General features: G+C 34.7%; 3 protein-coding genes and 1 long non-coding RNA gene across 7 annotated transcripts; all 4 read left to right on the plus strand.

Annotated features, from left to right (window-relative positions):
* Positions 1–137: 137 nt before the first annotated feature.
* Positions 138–2,118, plus strand: LOC130826997 (uncharacterized). Its single transcript, XR_009047157.1, has 3 exons — positions 138–1,168; positions 1,246–1,683; positions 1,763–2,118. It is a non-coding gene; the product is annotated as an uncharacterized LOC130826997 (long non-coding RNA).
* Positions 2,119–4,592: 2,474 nt separating this feature from the next.
* On the plus strand, positions 4,593–10,966 carry LOC130821602 (transcription factor bHLH48-like). 4 transcript variants are annotated; one of them, XM_057687394.1, is made up of 7 exons: positions 4,594–5,290; positions 5,376–5,495; positions 5,580–5,645; positions 7,757–7,825; positions 8,586–8,657; positions 9,632–9,839; positions 10,390–10,966. In XM_057687394.1, exons 1-7 carry the CDS (start codon positions 4,880–4,882, stop codon positions 10,425–10,427), a joined length of 984 nt encoding a protein of 327 aa, XP_057543377.1. In that variant the 5' UTR covers positions 4,594–4,879; the 3' UTR covers positions 10,428–10,966. The 4 variants fall into 4 exon arrangements, with proteins under 4 accessions (XP_057543380.1, XP_057543377.1, XP_057543374.1 ...); XM_057687391.1 differs by having other exon boundaries at positions 5,580–5,644; positions 7,747–7,825; XM_057687397.1 differs by lacking the exon at positions 8,586–8,657 and having other exon boundaries at positions 4,593–5,290; positions 5,580–5,644; positions 7,747–7,825.
* Positions 10,967–12,390: 1,424 nt separating this feature from the next.
* LOC130820437 (probable polygalacturonase At3g15720) lies at positions 12,391–16,730 on the plus strand. The gene is made up of 3 exons (XM_057685811.1): positions 12,391–13,275; positions 14,106–14,437; positions 14,859–16,730. Exons 1-3 carry the CDS (start codon positions 12,683–12,685, stop codon positions 15,347–15,349), a joined length of 1,416 nt encoding a protein of 471 aa, XP_057541794.1. The 5' UTR covers positions 12,391–12,682; the 3' UTR covers positions 15,350–16,730.
* On the plus strand, positions 16,099–16,730 carry LOC130820441 (uncharacterized). The gene has a single exon (XM_057685822.1). The coding sequence runs from the start codon at positions 16,193–16,195 to the stop codon at positions 16,529–16,531; it is 339 nt and encodes a 112-aa protein (XP_057541805.1). The 5' UTR covers positions 16,099–16,192; the 3' UTR covers positions 16,532–16,730.
* Positions 16,731–19,803: the final 3,073 nt, after the last annotated feature.

Here is a 19,803-nt window from a genome sequence, read left to right on the forward strand (position 1 = left end):
ACATATATATAATATTCAAGTAAAACTAAAATATAGTCTTAAATTTAAAGGGCTTTTTATTTATTTTCAACGGGGGAATATAGAGAATATAGCAACTTCAAGAAATAATGCTTCCGTAAGTTAAAGTGGAACCACTTTCTATTTGTCTTTTTTTACAAAATAGATAGAAAAAACTTTTCTGAGTTTTGTTATTGTATTGTGACAAAATAAATATATATAAATATATTAAAGGGTTGATTAAGGGTTGATGGGGAAAAAAATCCCCATCTTATATCTTATAAATAACAAAAATAGACTCAAAAAAAAGGTGATGAAATATTCTCTATATATAGTTTTTCAAACAATAAGGGAATCTTTTCATTAGTGTTTGCCTTGGTTGAGAAGGAGTGTATAGGTGCATGGTCATGGTTCATGGCTTGTATTCGTAAGCATGTCACACAGAGGATGGGTTTATGCATTATTTCTGATAGACATGCGGGTATTTTAGCAACCATGGAAGAGCCGGAGTGGCAACCACTTTATGCCCATTAAAGGTTTTGCTTACGTCACTTGCTTAGCAACTTTAATCGTGCTATGGGTAATGTTCAACTGAAGAAGTTGTTTGGTAGAACTATTGAGCAAAGATAACAAGCTAAGTTAATGAATGGCTTGAAGGCAATTGGAACTGCAAAACGAGAGGCAATTTTCTGGATTGATGACGTAGGTGAGATGTATAAGTGGTCGTTGTGTCATGATGGAGATCATAGGTATGGCGTTACTAACACGAACTTAGCTGAAGTTTTCAACTATGTGATGAAGGGTTGTGCGTTTCTTACCTTTGATAACACGAGTTGAATTCACCTTCTATCGGGTAAACGATTATTTTGTTCAAAGACGTGAACGTGCTAGTGCATGGTTATTTGGAGGACACATGTACACATCGCATGCCACCAAGATTATCAATATAAACACCCGAGAAGGCAAACCTTACAGAAGTGTGGGCGTGGGAGCATATTCAGATCGGCCAACCTTACAGAAGTGTTGGTCGTGGTGAAGTTGCTCATCGCAGCAACCCTCACTCGATGTTGCATATGGATTGCGGTGGAATTTTGCGCGCCGAACGCGCAAACACACAGGGACCTGTCTAGGATTCTACTGGGATCAGTTAGACCTGCTGTGACCCAACCAGGTAAAGATTTCACTACTCATTAACATTACTGCAATTTAATTAACACATCATTTACATTTTCATAACATATATTACAGTTTTTGTGGGACCCGTACCCTGCCGAAGCCTACGCAGCTGTGCCTGAGCACTCGGGGATTCAGTCAAGTGCGTGGAGGGCTTCTGTGCCACTCATATGCTTCGATATTGTTGAAGTACATCTACCGGAGCGCGTACTGCGCCAATATGGGTTGGTATAGGGCATTCCACCACCTTGCGACACTGAACCCGAGTTGCACCTTATTTCGTGCAAGATTTAGAGTACGACGAATGGGACGGAGATCAACGGGCGCCACATCGCTCGTTGGGATCAGAGATTGGAGCTGCTAGCCCAAGGTGTGCCAATCGATGCTGTTGGCGCACCTACTACACCTGACTACATGTCGTAGTTCCTCTCTATCACTCGCCGATGGATGACACCACGTGGCATCATTGCAGCGGCATAGTATGCTCCTGCTGCGCCTATAATGACCCAATTTGTAAGTTTTCATTTGCATTTAAATAATTAAGTTGCCAAATACATAATATAATATTACATTAACTAACTATTAATTGCAGCCACAAGGTGTGGCAGCCGAAGCCAGCCGTGATCCGGTCTAGCCACGAGGAGTCGGTACGGGAGATTGTGCAAGGCATGCTCCTCGGCACGCAGTTCCAGCACTTTATACCGGAAGTCGCTGCGGAGTCATCACCGGCTACCGCTGATGTGCACGTCTCATCTCCTCCTCATGACGTTCATTTGAAGGAGATGGACTTGTCATACCCCGGTGACGTTGCGGGGACCTCGCAGGCTGGGCTATCCCAACCATCACAGTACCAGTCCCCTCCGCTACCAAAGTGACACACGAACGCTTCTTACCGTAAGAGGCATAGGAGACCAACTCAGTTGGATAAGATAGATGAGGGTGATGAGCGTTAGGTTTTGATTGACTATATATATATATATATATATATATATATATATATATATATATATATATATATATATATATATATATATATATATATATATATATATATATATATATATATATATATATATATATATATATATATATATATATATGTTTATTTAGTTGTATATGTTAAACATTTGTATATATTTAGTTGTATATGTATGTTTATTTAGTTTATCATAAACTCCAAGCTTTGATAAAATTACCTTAACTTAGGATGATAAATTTGTGAATGAATGAATGAATTGAGTTATAAGGTTTTAGTATTTATAGAAGATTGGTTTAACGGCTAGTTTGACAATATAACGACTAGTTTGAACAAGTCAAAAAATAGTCAAACAGGCTGTTTCCACTTACTAAATGCGAACAGAGGAGCCTGGTCAAATAGGGTCAACCCCCTGTTCACAGTTACTTGGGTTGACCTTATTTGACCAGGTTTTTCTCTGTTCGCACTTAGTAAGTGAGAACAGCTTCGTTGACTTTTTTTAACCAGTCTGCCTCTGTTTGAAGCACCGAACCTGATCTCTAGGACTGGAGGCGCTTACATTTAGAAATAAGTTGATTTTACTCTTATTCTATGTTTTTTTTTAATAATTAGTTTTATCCATTTTAACTTTTCATTACATGTTGGTCATATTCCGGTCCAGAACTGACTGCCACTGTCTTAATGTTTGGTTTGTACAAGTTGTGGACCCTAAATTATATGAATTGGAGTTAACAGTTAGAGGGTCCAATCTTGTACTATGCACTGTGGCCCACCACTTTTCTGGCCGGACAAATTCTGATCGTGATTGCATTGATGATTGAGGAGTTATGATGAAAATGGGGGTGTATTAATGGTAGTATGGTAGTACTTGCTTGTAGACTATGAAGGCCTGAGCTTCTTCAGGGAAGTAACATTGCGCTGGCTGTCTTCATGCTTTGCGGCCGTCACTTTGCGGTTTTTTTGTGATAGGGTAGATCGAGAGAACAGAAGGGTTTACTTGAGATTCGATCTCATGAACTTGTATGGGAAGACGATACTTGATTCAATTGAGATAAGACTCAATTCTCGTTCGCTGATTTTTTTATTACTAGGCTAGAAGTGTAGATTCAGCATAACTCTCTTCATATATGGAGCTACATATTTCATTTAAAACGAGGGATGATTGAGATTTGAACCATGATCACTTTGTCACGTTGGCTTTTGATATCATGTTGGAACCATCTCAACCAAAAGCTTTAACTTTTGGTTGAATTGATCATTAACATTATCTTAACATAGTATCAGAAGCTAATGTGACAACTAACAATAGAGTACATGTTCAAATTTTATCATCTCATTCAAAGTTTAATATTTAGCACACACAATTTTTGGCGAATGTAAAGGCGTTCGAGGTGTTTAATCGCACATGACTTCAAAACTAGAGGTCTCATATATAAAAATCATATTAAAATAAATAGTTATAACGTAGAGTAAGCGAATGAAGTTTACATAATTGCCTTAGTGAAATGGAAGAAGTAAAAACATAATAATAAATTCACATTTGACTAGTTTGAGACTTTGAGTGATATAGTGAATTAATTGAAAATAGTGAATTAATTGAAAATAATCTCATGCTCATTAAAAGTATACCTAAAATAACAATGTACATAATTAAGAGTGTACACTATACACAAGTCCAATTATAGCATTTTCAATTCAAATTGAGAATATATCAATTTATAGTCTAAACCATAAAATTAACGAGCTAAAACAAATTGAGAGCAATTATAGGCTGTCCATGGGCAAACCACACCCTAGTCCTACGTGTATTGTAATTTGGGTTATAAAATGATATTCACTTTAACTTTTCATTTAGTTTTTCCGCTTTTATTATGTATTTTGTTTTAAACTATAAGTTAAAATATAGTTAAATAGGATCTTGTTTGATTCGTTTTATTATGAATTTTATTAATATTATTTTTTTATAATTATTAATTAACTACAATTAAAAATATTTAAAATTAAAAAGTGCATTGATAAATATGCTAAAATCAAATGAGACATTTAGAATAAATAGAAGGGAGTAAAAAATTTTAGTCTCACAAATCTATCTTTATCGATTCTAAGATCATTGTTCTAATTTCTCATATAATTATATGAATTTATACAATTATAAAGTTGCCCTGATATCATTTTGTAAATATTGGTTGAACTTTCAATATAGATTCAAGTTAGCATTAAAAATAGGAGTAATATTAAAAAATAAAAATGGATGTCAAAATCACTGACATTAATACACAGAAAAAGACGGGTCATACCCACTTACAATCATGGTCTGTTGTACCGGATTGGCCTGTACCCGTACCCGTACCCCGTACCCCGTACCCGTAACCCGACCCCTCCACTTTCTTTCCCTTTCTCTTTACGTTACTTTCTCACCACCTCTTTATATCTTTCTCGAGTACTCCACCAAACTTAAAACAAAATCCAAATATTAAAATCAAATTCAGAAAACAAATGTAATTAATAAAATAAATAAACCACCATTTTCACATAAAATATTCCCTTTTCTACTGGGAATTGAGAAACTTTTACTACTAAAATTAAATTCCATTTCAAGGGGTACATTTTGTTTTAATTTTTCTACTTACAAGCTGAAATACAATTTGGGCATACAGAAAAGGTTGAATTGAATTGCAAAGGTTGAATTGAATTGCTAACTGTAAGCTTTAATTTGTGAATTACTCTGAAAATATGGAGAATTATCAATTTGGGGAAGAATTTCAGAAGTTAATGATTGCGCCAGAAAATGGTAATGGTAATGGAAATTCGTTTACGGCACTTTTAGGGTTACCTCCTAATCAAGCAATGGAGCTATTAACTGAAGATTCTGCTGGAATTGGTGGAGGCGGTGATGTGGTTAAACGACATCGTATTAGTGCTTTCAATCATTCTCTTTCTTCTCTTCCTGCTTTTCCTTCGAATCAAGCTTTGATTGAACGAGCTGCTAAGTACTCTGTATTTGCTACTGAGAAAGATTCATTGGAGTTGAAAGTCAAATCTGAGCCGCTGGATAGTGGTTCTAACCCTAATTGTTCTGATCCGACAGGTGGTAGTGAGAGTGAGAAAGAGAAGCCATTAAAGCGCAAGGAGAGAGAAAAGAAGGTAGGCATTTTAGATTTGTGAAATAGTTGTATGTTATTTAGTTAGAATTCATCAATTTGTTGAACGAATTTTGGGGATTTTTTAGGGTAAGAGTTCTGCTAAGAAGAATAAGACGACGACGTCGGAAGATGCAGAGAAGCTTCCGTATGTACATGTTCGTGCGCGGCGAGGTCAAGCTACTGATAGCCATAGCTTAGCTGAACGAGTAACTATTATTTACTAATTGCTTCTTTGAAGTTAATGGATTATGGATTTTGATTATTGATATGATGTTAATTTTGTTTTTTAGGCAAGAAGAGAAAAAATTAATGCCAGAATGAAGCTGTTGCAGGAGCTGGTGCCTGGCTGCAATAAGGTATGGTGTTTAGTGTTTACTATTGTGATTAAGTAAATTTTTTGCTTTGATTTAATGTCCAACGAGTATTCCTTGTCTCAAAGTGATTGGTACATTTTAATACTTGTTAATGCGAGAGCTTTTTGAGTTAAATGTAACGAGTGGGTTGATAACCCTTAGGACGTTGGTGTTTACTAGATTTATGATGCATCCACACAATACTTAATGATTTGATGGTGATTTTGAGAGGTTGATTAAGATTTAGAGACTAATGGTTGTGATTATGACTAACTGGATAAATAAACAAAAGTCATTAGTTAACAGGTGTTATTATTAGGCAATGAGTTGAGTTTGATATTAGTTTTAGTCTTTGTCACCTTTTTCATATAACAACAGTTGCTTTTTAGGCTAGGAAAGCTTCTTCTGTTGTAGTATTCCCGGTTTGCTGTAATTTTCTCCTTTTCACCTTTCATCTTTCACTTTGCCATTTCCAGAGGGTTTGTTATGTGTCACTATTCAGCACTATGATATTGTTGTCTTTTAACTACTGGTTATTTATCAATTTGGTATTGATGTGGCCTTTTGGTAACCTCAATTTTAGTTGCAAGTGGCTAGGAAAAGTTGTGGAATCTTTTCATACTTCTATGGTTTCATATTGGAGTGTTTGAGATCACCTAATTAGAGTTGTAGGAGTTGTATGAATTATGGACATCAACGAAATTATGCAGGTGATGATATGAAGTAATGGAAAATTACAAAAACAAGTGATTTCGAATTTTAGTTGGTTGAATAGAAAATATTAAGTGTTAGTGTTGTACTTATTACGTCCTTTAATATATGCAAGTTGCAAGGTCGCGCTTTAGTACACAAAATAAGGGTTTTGGCCGAAGTTTCCATTTGGGTCATTGGGTAAATTGTATCCCCACTTGTGGGACATTTAGAGCAATAAGGGACAACATTGTAAACTTCAGCAAAAACAGCTACCAAGAAAAGAAATGTTGCAAGTAATTTGAGCTTTTTTGAAATGGTAAGTGTTGCGTCTTGTTAGAGGTGGAAAAAGTAAATCCTAATTTGTCATGCTCCCCTATGATTCAGAGTAACTGTCATTGCCAATTTGATGCCACAGTTTTGATAATTTTATCTCTAAACTTGATGAGAAATTTTTAAAGAAGTGAATTGTAAAATTGCATCATAATATACGCGAATTTAACAACATAATATTCTATTTACATATTTCTATTATTAGAGTAATATTTCCTAAAATATGGGAAAAAAAGTGCTCTAGTTAGCTTGTTCATAAACAACTCTTTTGGGCTAAAGAGAAAAGTATTTCTCTCATTAGATGTGCTCTTTTACTCCTAGCCATAAGCTAATCTGAAAGCGTGATCTTTTCATTTGAGTAGACACATTAGGAATTTATGCACTACTGATCAATTTTGCTTTTGTGTTGGTTATATGTCCTTGTCATAACAGAGGGGGGATGGGGAGAGGAGTAGTGTGAATTTTTTTTTGAACATTTTAGGTGTTCCTACGGTTGTGAGGACAAAGTGAAGGACAACACAGGCCGTAATTTTCTGCTGAATGCCCAAGTTGAAACACATGCCTGGAGGAGTACAAAATAGATGGCGCATTTATCGACTTTGTAATCGAACCCAACTTTGACCCAACCCAAAACACTTGACCCGATATGAAATCAATGATTAGAATGAACACCTCTAAGCACATCTATAATGGTAGGTTGTCCCAGTGCTAAAGATTATTTAATGAAAGTAAATCAGTGGGTTCAGATTGAATTCTGTCTCCCCAGTCTGGCAAAATTAGACTGTAGAGGTCAGTTTTTTTGGGACCATCAATGTGGATTTATTTACTGAGGAATTGCCCATGCTAAATTTATCTTTTTTATATTTTCAAGGTTCAATCAAGTCACAACAATAACGTTTTTCTTTTGGATATGAGTTACTTGAGATATTGTATAAGGAAATGATCCAAGTATGATGTATAGTGGATATGCTTAATACTCTAATACTACATTATTTGATGTTGTGTTGACTGTGTTTGCTAAACTTCGGTATAAGTGAGGAGACCTGACATTTCTATTTTATAATTCTTTTATCTTTTGAATGCAAATGCAGATTTCGGGTACTGCATTGGTGCTGGATGAGATAATCAATCATGTGCAGTATTTGCAACGTCAAGTAGAGGTACTTATCTATGGCTTAGTATCATCTGTCTACTCGATGAGAGACATTGAATGTCTGAACAAATACTAGTATCATTTTTTGGTTGAGTAGATAGCTTATATCATGCAAGAATCGTGTGGTAAACCTGCCTCAACATTCATTGAGCTTTTTACCTTGTTTTTGATGTTTTTAGTAATTACTCTCACTGTTCCTAATGATGTTCCCATTTGCTATTTTAGGCCGTCCCTTTAGTAATTACTATAATGGTAGGGTTATATTTTCTTCTAACTTCAATTTAACATTGTTATATTGTTTATATCCTATATGTTTAGAAATATCTTTATTTAAACATTTTTTTAAAAATTGTGGCCCCATATTTTTTCCACAAACTTTATTTTAATAATTTTTAATGCTCATGTCCCTACTTTTTCTCTATTAACTTAATTAATCAGTAAAATATTATATCTATCATCTAAAAGATTCAACTTTTCTTGATTTCCGTGAACATTTTTTATGGCAACATCAATAGGGAACAAAAGGAGTAGTATTGTATCACTTAAACTTAATCAAGTACCAAGATTCTAATTTCAATATCCTAAATGGAGCCATCTGTGTGTCACATTAATTTTGGGGGTGAAAAACAATCTGAATGGGGAATTAGATAGCGGATTATGGCTGACAAATTCTGGATTTACTAAATCAATTAGGTTGTTGCTAGGTTTCTTTTCTTTTTTCTTCCCCCACCTAACTTGAAGTTGCTTATTTCTACTTGGAGTTGCAGTATTTGTCAATGAGACTTGCAGCAGTTAATCCAAGAGTAGATTTCAATCTAGACAGCTTGATTTCAAGCGGGGTGAGTGATAACTCTTAGTTTTAAACAATTGTCTTTGTTGGAAGTATCAAGTTTGTTGCAATAGCTGATATGCCCTGTTGGATAGAATATTGTAGAAATTGTCCTTCATTTGGAGATGAGTATGCTTGTGGTTGAAAATATTTGCATACAAGCAGTTGTTTCTTTGTTAACTAAGTAGCATATGACTTATTTAAACGATGCTCTTGGACCCATATCTTAAAGCAATGATGCAGACTACTTTGAATTTTTGTCCTTGTGCTAAACTCCTTCCTTCATATGGAATTTCAACATACATTGGATTTGCTTCATTTTTATCAAAGTGTGTCATTACTTCATGATAATAATTATGAGGAAAGACAAGGGTGGTGACTGGTGACTGGTACCCATTGTGTGAGAATTTTGAAATCTTATAGTTTAAAATATTAGTTTAGCAAGAACCAAGAGGAGCGACACCTGTGGGCATCCCAAGGGTTAAAAATTAAGCTGTTAGTTTAGTGTTTTTTGTAAGAGGCATAACATCACTTTCAAGCACCAAATATGATTGACGTGTTTTGACCTGTATTGCTATGCTATCGGCTTCTTTTATGAGATATAAAGATAAACTGCCGGTGAATATTGTCCTACAATAGCACCCACTTATGCTATATTTTCCTGCATTTGCACTGTGGCAAAGCTGGTAATGCATTTGAGAATTGCCATGGTAACTCTAAGCATTATTGGCATGTGTATATTGGTCGCAGTTCTGGTGTAAATGTTGCCCTGAGGTTAAAAAGTTGCACTTCCTACACCTCAAACAGCTCAATATTAAAATCTTGGACAATGTATATATTCAGCAAGGATATTCTCTGTGATCTTAGTTACTGGTGTACTTGGTAGTGTTCAGCATATGATTGTTGGCTTCAATATGCAATGGCTGCTGCATATAGCCTATCCTGTTGAGCCTTGATTACTCATATGTTCTGATATATCTGTAGGTTGAATCTGCAATGGACTGCAATTTTCCGAATGTGGCAATGCCAATAATGTGGCCAGAAGTCCATCTGAATGCAGATAGACAACAATTTCAACAGCAATGGCATGCTGATTCTTCAAGTCATCAAGTTTGGGTTAAGGAAGAGAACCACCGTAATTTGGTTCCATCAGAAAATTCACATATGTCCTATGACTCACCTGCAAATTCAGGTAAAGTGATTCAAATTATTAGAAAGCTTTTCACACCTCCTCTAGTTATTTTTTCCAACATAACCTTAGGTAATGTTCTGGATTTTTCCAGAATTCTTTGGTTTCATAATATAATGTAGTATGGACTATATATTAAATAGGCTCATTAGAACATGTGCACTTTTTAGTTATGCAAAGTTGTTTGTGATGTTATTTGTTACCAAGGTTGGATTGAAAACGACCTTTTTGTTATCATTCAAGAATTAGTTGTGTTCCTCCGACCTCCCAACCTTTGCCTAGGTGGGAGCCACGTAATAACATTGGAGTAATGGGATGTATAATGGAATGTAACCGTAGATACGCAGGCATGCGTGGACCACTTGTCATTATTTTCTTTTGATACCGCCGAAAAAAGCGATGTGGATTTGATATATTACTTTGTACAGAATTTCTTGTTATCGATTACCAATATTAGACGATTGAATTCTGATATAGTTAGAATTGATGCCTTATCCTGCTTCTTATCCTCTTCTCGACCAATTAATATTCAATCATTTATGTTTACTTGCAGCATCGTTGCCCTCAAGCCAGCTAAAAATGGAACTGTGAGGCCGAAGTAAAGTATTTGGACTTTGGAGTGTAGCGAACTTGTGTATATACAGCAGCAAATATGATTACATTAGAAGGTTAGCCGCGAAGTAGAGAAGATTTTAGGCTTCAGTATTTCAGGTTTGGGGTTTCCATGTCTCTTCGATAATTCAGTAATGGACTGGTGACCCTTGGAATAGATCTAGCTCGCTAGTTGATTCTACTTATTTACCTGTCTACATAGACATATATATAAATGTGTGTGTGTAATTCATATATAATACCAGCATGATGTGTAATTCAGTCCAGAATCTGATGTGAGACAGCTGATTGATTCTGCTGTCGAAGGGGTGTATAAATACAGTCAATCGTCTGAATCTGAACGTGGGTGTATCATCGTGTGAATAAAGTCAATTGTGACGCTTTCATCTTTTTTGCGAAAATTTATGTGCTCCATAATAGACATAAAACAGAGGCTGAAGGATACAGCATATACCTATTTTTGGTATGGATGTTGATTGAATATTTGATATATAGTTTGCCTGTATTCTGCTTTTGCATCTCTTTCTGACCTTTAGTGTTATTACAATGGAATCTTGTCTTGTTGGGCCAACCATGTAACATGCTAACTGCTGAATCGTGCTGTGAACAATGTTGTGTATGTGTTGTGTTGTCAATTGTGCCTCGAGTCAAATTGTGTCATCAGTTATGCCAAGCCGTGTGTGTATTGTCGTGTGTCAGGCGGGCCGGCTTGGCCTGCTTCCATCTCTAGGCTCAACTATCATATAAATAGAGGGAGTAGTATCTATGGTCATATGGTTGTGCACGAATGAGTGGGTTTTCTCAAAATGAGAGAAGGTGATTATGGGAATGAATCATATTGTTGGTGATCATGGAAAAACTAATGAAATGAAATAAAGATATTCATTCGAGTCATCATACCAGGTGTTTTGAATCGGGTTTAAATTAGGTTTTATATTATATTAATTTTACATCATTGTAAATATGTTTAAGAAATCATATTAAAGTTGAATTTGATTATTTAAGGTGGAATACATGTCATATTAGATATATTTCAAACATCACACCATAATGGAGGAATTTTGTTGTGCTTGCGCATGATCAAAGCGAAAGTAATTCTATATTATGAGTCTTAGACTTTTCTTCTTTCAATCTTGCTTTAAATATCATAGCTAATAATTAACATTTTCGAAAGTAGAATAATGAGTAATACTTTCTTGTGTATGGATATGTGAAGAACTCTTATGAATTCAATTTCATATACTTATTTGCTGCACACAATTAAGAAAAAGTGTAGCAATTTTTTTTTTTTTCATTTGACAAAAAAAATTCTACACTTAAAAAAAAATTTAAATTTAAATATTACTATATTATTTTATTTTTAATGATAGCTCACATTTTCTCTTACTTATTCGTGTTTAATCCATTGCTAGACACAACCAAGGATGTTTAACCATGATCCAAAGGAAAAAAAAAGGAGTAGCTTCTTTTAGTTAAGTTAGAATGAATGTTCGCGTGTTTGGCAATTTACAGTTAGTAGTTAACCAATTAAGTTGACTTGATTGACCAGTTTATAATATTGATTTTTTTTAGTTGTTAAATCGACTATTAAGTAGATCAGAAGATATTTTGTAAAATTAATTATTATCTATTTATTAGAGGAAAAATAAATCAAAATCCATTAACAAAGATTCTCAAATTTTTTATGTTGACTTTAATTAAAAATATTTACTAAATGATAATTTTTATTATTTGACAACTAAAAACTAAAAGCCAAAAAATAAAGCTAAAAAATCAACTAATTTTTTTTATTATAACATACCAAAACTAAATACTCTCATCTATTCTAGTTGCTAGTTATATTTACTTTTTAATCACTATATACTTATCATTTTTAATTTATACTTCAATTTTATTCTAAATTTATAAATTAAAACATAATCAAGTGGGATATTATTTAATTAATATCAAGTATTAAATTATTAATATTAAATTTAATTTTAATTTGCACTATTAGAATTATTAAAGATTAAAATATCACCTTAATAAGTGTCAAAAAATAAATAAAACTATGAGACAGGGGATTACTTTTTTAGCTATAGCTGAATCAAATCAGAATATATAAAATAAAATCATATTTTGATTTTATTTTACACATTAAGGAATTAAAAATCATCCAATAAATAATACTCATCCTCCTCCAACTTTCTGTCCTCTATATACAACTAACTAAATTTTTTTCCCCAATCCCAAACATGCCATTAACTCATCTTTCCGATCTTCAATTTACCCTTCTTTTCTCTTTCCTAATCATCACTCCCACCAGATCACACTTCACCACGTCATCCATCCAACTCCCATCAACTCCCCCTTCTTTTTCCGTCACAGACTTCGGCGCCGTCGCCGACGGCCGTCAATACGACACAAAACCAATACAATCAGCGATCGACGCGTGTCCTAGTCCAAAAACATGCCACGTGGTGTTCCCATCACCTGGGACCTACCTAACAGCCACAATCCACCTCAAATCCGGCGTCGTTTTAGTGGTGGAAGAAGGGGCGGTTATTTTAGGAGGAACGAAACAGGAAGATTATCCGACAGAGTATGAGAGATGGTATGTTGTGTTGGCGGAGCAGGCTGATAACGTGGGGATAACTGGTGGAGGGGAAATCAACGGTCAAGGATTAGAGTTTGTGATGAGATATGATGAAAGGAAAAATGTGATGGTGAGTTGGAATCATACTGGGGCTTGTTTAGGGGATGAGTGCAGGCCTAGACTTGTGGGATTTATTGCTTGCACAAATGTTACTATTTCTAATATCAACCTCATTGAGCCTGCTTATTGGTGGTATCTTACTTTTAACCTTTTTTTTTTTTTCTAATTTTATGGTTAAGTTCTCTAAATATATTTTTATATTTAATAATTATGAGTTTACAACGTCTTATTTTTCCTTAATCTTTAAGTTCGCTGTCTACAAAATATTTAATGCCCTCTTTTTTTGTGGATAGGATTTGTTAAACTATTCAAATAATTTTTTGTATATTTATAATATTTACAAAGTCAATGGATAAACAGTAAAGTTGGAAAATAAATATTCGTAAAATTAATTTTTTAAACGGAAAATAAAAAAAAATTCCTTCCGTTTTCTATTAATGTTCTCGTAAAAAAATGTTAAAACAGAAATATAAAAAAGTTAAATTTTGTTTATGGTATGGTAAATATATTATTTATTGAATAATAGAGAAAAAGTGGAGAATATAAGCAATTAAAAAATATTTAACAATTGGTAAAAAGAATTATCCATAATTATTAAAAAAAATATTTAAATAAAAGTGAGAAATATTTAGCGACTATAAATAATATGAAATGCTAAAATGAATTAGTAGAAAATATGTACAGACTATAGACTATAAGCATTACTAACATATTAAAATAAAGATAAATTAGGTTAATTAATTGTGTCTGAAATTTGTGATAAAAACAAAAAAGTTATAGGAAAATAACAAATACAACGACGTAAAATGGCAAATGGGAACATTATTTTGAAATAGAGGTGTAACATAAAACAATTTTCCAAAAATATTAGTCCATTTCAAAATTTTATATCCTCATAAAACCTTCAATGCTTGTATTTGATTGCTGGTGGTTGAATTTTGAAGTACTAATATATCCTGCAGCTTGCACATAGTGGAGTGTAACAACACATATATCCATGACATATCCATATATGGGAACTTCAACTCACCAAACAATGATGGAATTGACATTACAGATTCTAATAACACATTCATCACTCACTGCCATATTGATACTGGAGATGATGCTATTTGTCCCAAGACATATACAACACCTCTTTATAACTTAACTGTTAAAGATTGTTGGATCAGAACCAAATCATCAGCTATCAAGCTTGGTAGTGCTAGTTATTTCGATTTCGTGCACTTATGGTTCGAAAACATCACCATCTTTCAGTCTCATAGAGGGCTTGGATTTCAAATTCGCGATGGAGGTATGGTAGCTCACTCGCTTATATGTTTGTCATACTCTCAAATTCTTCGGTGTGGGGTTATTTGTCGGTAGTTTGTCAATTCAACTCAATCAGAAGTTTAAGCTGATGGTTGCAGTTATGCCTCCCTCACACGAGAACTCTTTAGGTTAGAACTGTAGATGTGGATGCACCACAAACTTGACGAGGTTTCTTATACTAAATTGGACAATTTAGGTGAGGGGTGGACGAGATTTAAACACGTGATCTAGTTATCATGTTGCTCTGATACCATGACAAAAAACCAACATAACCAAAAGTTTAAGCGGATGGTTGTAGTCTATCATAGTTTTCTAGCAATGCTTAAAATCCTAATAATATGAAGGTTGGATTCATCATAATTGAGCTTTGCTTTGATTAGTAGTTTGAGTTTGCATATCTGTAGGGAATGCCAAAGACATTACCTTCTCTAACATAAACATCAGTACTAGATTCTACTATCCATCATGGTGGGGAAGAGCAGAGCCGATCTACATAACAAGCTGCCCACGATACGCAGATTCGAATGAAGGGTCAATCTCAAACATTCAGCTGATCAATATTACATCAGTTTCGGAAAATGGCGTGTTTTTATCAGGCTGTAAAGGTGGGCTTATACGGAATCTGATATTCAGCAATGTCGATCTCAGTTTCAGAAGATGGACAAATTATGTTGGCGGATTGGTCGATTATAGGCCGGGATGTTCAGGGCTTGTTAATCATAGCATGGCTGGGATGATTATGGAGTATGTAGATGGTTTAGTACTTCAAAATGTGAGCATGAAATGGTCTCAAAATGGATCAGTTGGATGGGATAGACCCTTGGATTTCAGGGCTTCAACTGTGAATAACATTACCATTACTGATTTTCATTCTGGTTCCTTTTCTGATCAATAGATACAATTCTGCACAATTTTTGTGACATTACTTGCACTACGACACTGGCATAGGGTGGGTTGAACACCTTTCTCTATACGTGTGCTTCAACGAGTTTGTTGTTATTCTTCTGTTTATGTATACACAGTTTAATGTTAGTTAATCGAATGACTCGGGTCTAGTCGTCTAGATTCATGCTAACCTAATGAATATCATCTTACTCGGGTCATATATCTTATCAAACTCTCTCGATGTCATCAATAATCATTATTCAATTGCATTTACTGTCACCTGCAATCTAAATCAAAATTAGAGTGTCAACCTCGAAAAGGCCAAGTGGGGTCAACTCAATAATAATTAATTTAACTTTTTATCTACCACGTAGATAAGTTGAGATCTTGGAGTCACTATTCAGATTAAAATTTTTTTTATTTACTATATAAAAAAGTCGAAAAATTGGAGTTATAACATAAAATTTCCACTAGAAAACTATTAAATTTTAACTCTTTAATAAAAAAATAAAAAATAAACACTAATTTTCTATAGAGGCGTCTTTCTATGAGACAACCTCAATTGGGTCAACCTAATCTCTCTGAAACAAACTGCTTTATTTACAAGTATAAATTCAAATTTTATTATTTTATTTTTATTTTTTAATAATAAGGTGCTTGTACGAGTTCCTCTCACGGTAATAGATCTCATACAAGACTTGTTGAAAAATAAAAGGTTTGTCTTCATCAGACTTCAGTACTTCACTGAACAAACGACACCGTATTAAAAAATCAATAACCATGAACCAAGAAAACACCTAGAAAAATTACATCTCACTTCTTTCATCACTCCGATTCCATTCCAACGCAAAAAATGGTGGCGAACCCCAAACCCTTAGCCACAGCCGGCGGGACAATCCGATCCAGATTAAGTCAAGCCCTCCGAACCCGCGGCGGCGGAAGCTCCGGCAGATGGACAAGTCCGGGTCACCAAGACCGACCCAACGGGTACCTCTTCAACCGAACTCCACCTCCGCCGGGTCAATCTCGCAAATGGGAAGATTGGGAATTACCTTGCTACATCACCAGTTTCCTCACCATTGTTATCCTTGGTGTAGGGCTCAATGCTAAGCCCGATCTTACTCTCGAGACTTGGGCCCATGAGAAAGCCCTTGAACGCCTCCAGGCCGAGCAGATTGACTCCTCTGAGTAACTTCGAACCCCTTTAAACTATTCTCTATTCTTGTTTTATAATCGGATATTTAGGGTTTTTGTTTTGTTGATGTATGTATGACGGGGTTGTAGTGGAGAAAAAAAAAAAGGGTTTCTGAACTATTGACCCTTTTTTCATTAGTTTGTTCAAAGTATATTTTGATATATGATTTGCTTTACTTTCATGTCTTTTCAGTTGATGATTGAATCCATTGCTGATTGTTATTGAGTTTTCGAGATGGGTTGTTTAAAGCCGCTTTGATTTTGACCTTTCCTGATTTTTAATATTATAGGTGAATTGTATATTTTGCATTTTGATTGGGATGTATAATTGATACTGAGTTTTAGGAATATTTATGTGATTGGTAGGTATAGGTTGATGTCTAGTGGTTCTCGTTACTTATCAATTTTAAATGTGGTTGGGTGATGATACTGTTAAGCGGCTGGAGGTAGCGTTTTAGCTTGCCAATGACAAGGTATAGGCTTTTTAGGTGTTGTTAGCAATGTCTGTTCTACAGAACTACCCCTAATTCAAACACCCCACACCACGTCGATCAATGTATTTGGCATTATGGCCCTATCTTAGCCTTTATCGGATCGAATAAATTATCATTTCTCATGTTTCATATTGAATTGAATTTAGTGTTTTTTTTGTTAGGCGTTAGCTGCTTCACTTGGAATTGTGATCGTCGTGAGATCAAGTGGGGGCTTTTTGTTTATGTGCATTGTGCCTTTTTGAGGGTGAACATGAATAATTATATATATAGTTCCATTGATGTTATATAATGTGTATTTCATCTCCACCTACTTTTATTAATGCCTACAATAAGTTATAGTGCAGTCTTAGACTTAAAATCTTGATAATATTGGGTGTTTTATGCTGATATCAATCGGTTAGGGCTGAGATAGATTGGGGTCACACCATATGCTATTGGACTCTACTTAGAGATTGACCAATTCACTATTTTAAGGTCTTTGTACTTTGAATTTGATTTAGGATTATGTCAGTATGTCCTGTCTCTTTTCTGTTGTGTATGACTTTGTCAAGTCATGAATATTGGTTGTATGTGATGAAGTGTTCTAAATATTTAATGTGTGTTTGAATGAGAGAATTTGGAGGGGAAAGAAGAGGTATGATATGTTTCATTTTCTCTTGTAAGAATGTTGAATGGGATGGAAGGTTGTTTATTGATGTGGTCCTTTGTCCTTCCCTTCTAACTTATCGATTCTTCTACTAGTGTGACAACACCCCATTGTGAAAGTAAACCTTGGAAGAAAATAATAGAATGTCCAAAACCAAAAGTGGAAAGCACACTTAGGAATGAATGTATAGTAACATGGAGCTCTTTACCTCCATTTTTGATTGCATTATCTCCCAAAAACTCTTGCATAAAAAGTAAGGAATTTTGTAATTAATAAAAATGTAGGAAGTTAATTTCAACATGTGATGTGAAGCTTGGCAATGTATGGTCTTGCTATCTCTTATTTAATGAAGATATGTACTCTTATATCTAGTGAATTTGCTACATTCACATGTAGTATATAAATGGTATAGAAAGAAAAAAAAAGTGTGGATGAGAAATAGAGAAAACTCTTGAGAAATTTCATATTGGAAAATGTAGCAAATTGAGAGATAAAGGGAGTATGCGTAATATAGTACTTATCTAAGAACTTAGGTTTCCTTTTTTTGTCTTTAGCTATTTCCAGTTTGAACATTTGATTCTGTTGCTTGTACTTTCTTAAAGGAAAAATAAGTCAGTTTTACTTGGAGAGAATAGCTCTCTGTTGTTAGGAGTGAGTTGGTGAAGTTGATATTTTTGTCTGGAAAACCTGTTATACAGATTTGTTGTTCATTTTAATTCTGATAAGCTTCTATTATTTGTTCAGTTGATGTTACTTATAATAAACACTTGGAAGACTTCTCATTTGAGACATGGGGCAGATGGTGTTTCTAAAAGAGGGAAGATGGATCCTTCCTTCTCCTTCTCTTTCCTTTTCCTCCTTCCTTCTCCTAACCCTTTGTCCGAGTGAGCAAAAATTCCTTATTGTGTATTCAGTAAATATCAACCACTAGACTATAAAGAATCGGTGGTAGAAGTTAAATTATTGCTCCACATCTAGTGTGATGAGTTGAACTTAAATTTGAACTAGAAGGAGGCCCTCATCCAATTTCCACTTGAGAAACAACGATGCTGGAAAATTACACAACCAATACTGAGATTACACCTTCCAATATACTCTTAGTAAACTGAAAAATAGACTTAACTTTTCTCATCACCCTCATTCAACGCAAAAATGGTGGCAAACCCGGTCAAGATCCTTAGGTCTGCTGCTGGAACACTATGTTCTCAATCAATCCAAATCCACGACTGAGGAACCAGATGGACAAGCACAAGTCACCGAGATCAAGCCATCGACTACCTCTTCAACTAAACTCCCAACTCCGCCTGGTTGGAGCTCACAAATGGGATTAGTGGAAATTGCCTTGCTTCATCACCAACTACTGTACTAACATCATCCATGCTGTTGAGCTCAATGCTAAGCCCCATCATTTTCTTGAGACTCAATGCACTATCATCATCTCTAAAATATTTTCAATTCTCGTCTCTTTCTCTGATACTAGAGTTTTTTCTATTTTCCATTAAATATTTTGAGAGAAAATGTTTGGAATTTGACCTTTACACTCAAACTTTATAACCTTCCTTTACCTTTGGAAAGAGATCTCCTGAATACATAAAGGTTGTATGAGCTCCGTTGCTGCAATCGAGTTTATAAGAAATCCAACTCTTGAGCGTTTTGTGTTGCTTAAAGTTTCCTTTTAATCATTGGGAATTTGATCTCCCCCTTATTTTTATCTTTGATCTTACATTGGGATAAAATAGGAGTGTCTTTCTTTACACTTTGTGTGGAAAGTAACATTATAGGATAGGAATGGAAGAGGATGGGGAGGGTGTAAGATGGAGCTCTGCTTCTCCTTCCTTTTCCCTCTCTAATTCAAACAAAGTGTTTAGAATTGATGTTTCAGAGTAGTAGAACAACCCTCAATTGAACTCTTTTTCTCAGTTGTAGTCTGATGAGTATGTTCGTTCCGACCAGTTGTCCACCAAACATGCCAATTTGTTCTCGGCACCTTGCCGGATTGTGTATTCAGTACATTCTCACTCGAGTATTCTAGAACGCGTCCTAAACTTGGTAGGATAATTCCCTGATAGCTACTTGTGCTTGTGTTTTGATACTATTCAGACTTCTAGTTTTCAGATTATCTTACAAAAG

The sequence above is a fragment of the Amaranthus tricolor genome, chromosome 1 (assembly GCF_026212465.1).
Source record: "Amaranthus tricolor cultivar Red isolate AtriRed21 chromosome 1, ASM2621246v1, whole genome shotgun sequence".
Lineage (NCBI taxonomy): Eukaryota > Viridiplantae > Streptophyta > Magnoliopsida > Caryophyllales > Amaranthaceae > Amaranthus > Amaranthus tricolor.

Coding starts and splice junctions, on each gene's coding strand:
- LOC130820437 (XM_057685811.1), top strand. CDS start 12,683: ATGCCATTAACTCATCTTTCCGATCTTCAATTTACCCTTCTTTTCTCT. Junction 13,276..14,105: donor ATTGAGCCTGCTTATTGGTG/GTATCTTACTTT, acceptor TATATCCTGCAG/CTTGCACATAGTGGAGTGTA. Junction 14,438..14,858: donor ATTTCAAATTCGCGATGGAG/GTATGGTAGCTC, acceptor GCATATCTGTAG/GGAATGCCAAAGACATTACC.
- LOC130820441 (XM_057685822.1), top strand. CDS start 16,193: ATGGTGGCGAACCCCAAACCCTTAGCCACAGCCGGCGGGACAATCCGA.
- LOC130821602 (XM_057687391.1), top strand. CDS start 4,880: ATGGAGAATTATCAATTTGGGGAAGAATTTCAGAAGTTAATGATTGCG. Junction 7,826..8,585: donor ATTTGCAACGTCAAGTAGAG/GTACTTATCTAT, acceptor TTGGAGTTGCAG/TATTTGTCAATGAGACTTGC. Junction 9,840..10,389: donor TGACTCACCTGCAAATTCAG/GTAAAGTGATTC, acceptor GTTTACTTGCAG/CATCGTTGCCCTCAAGCCAG.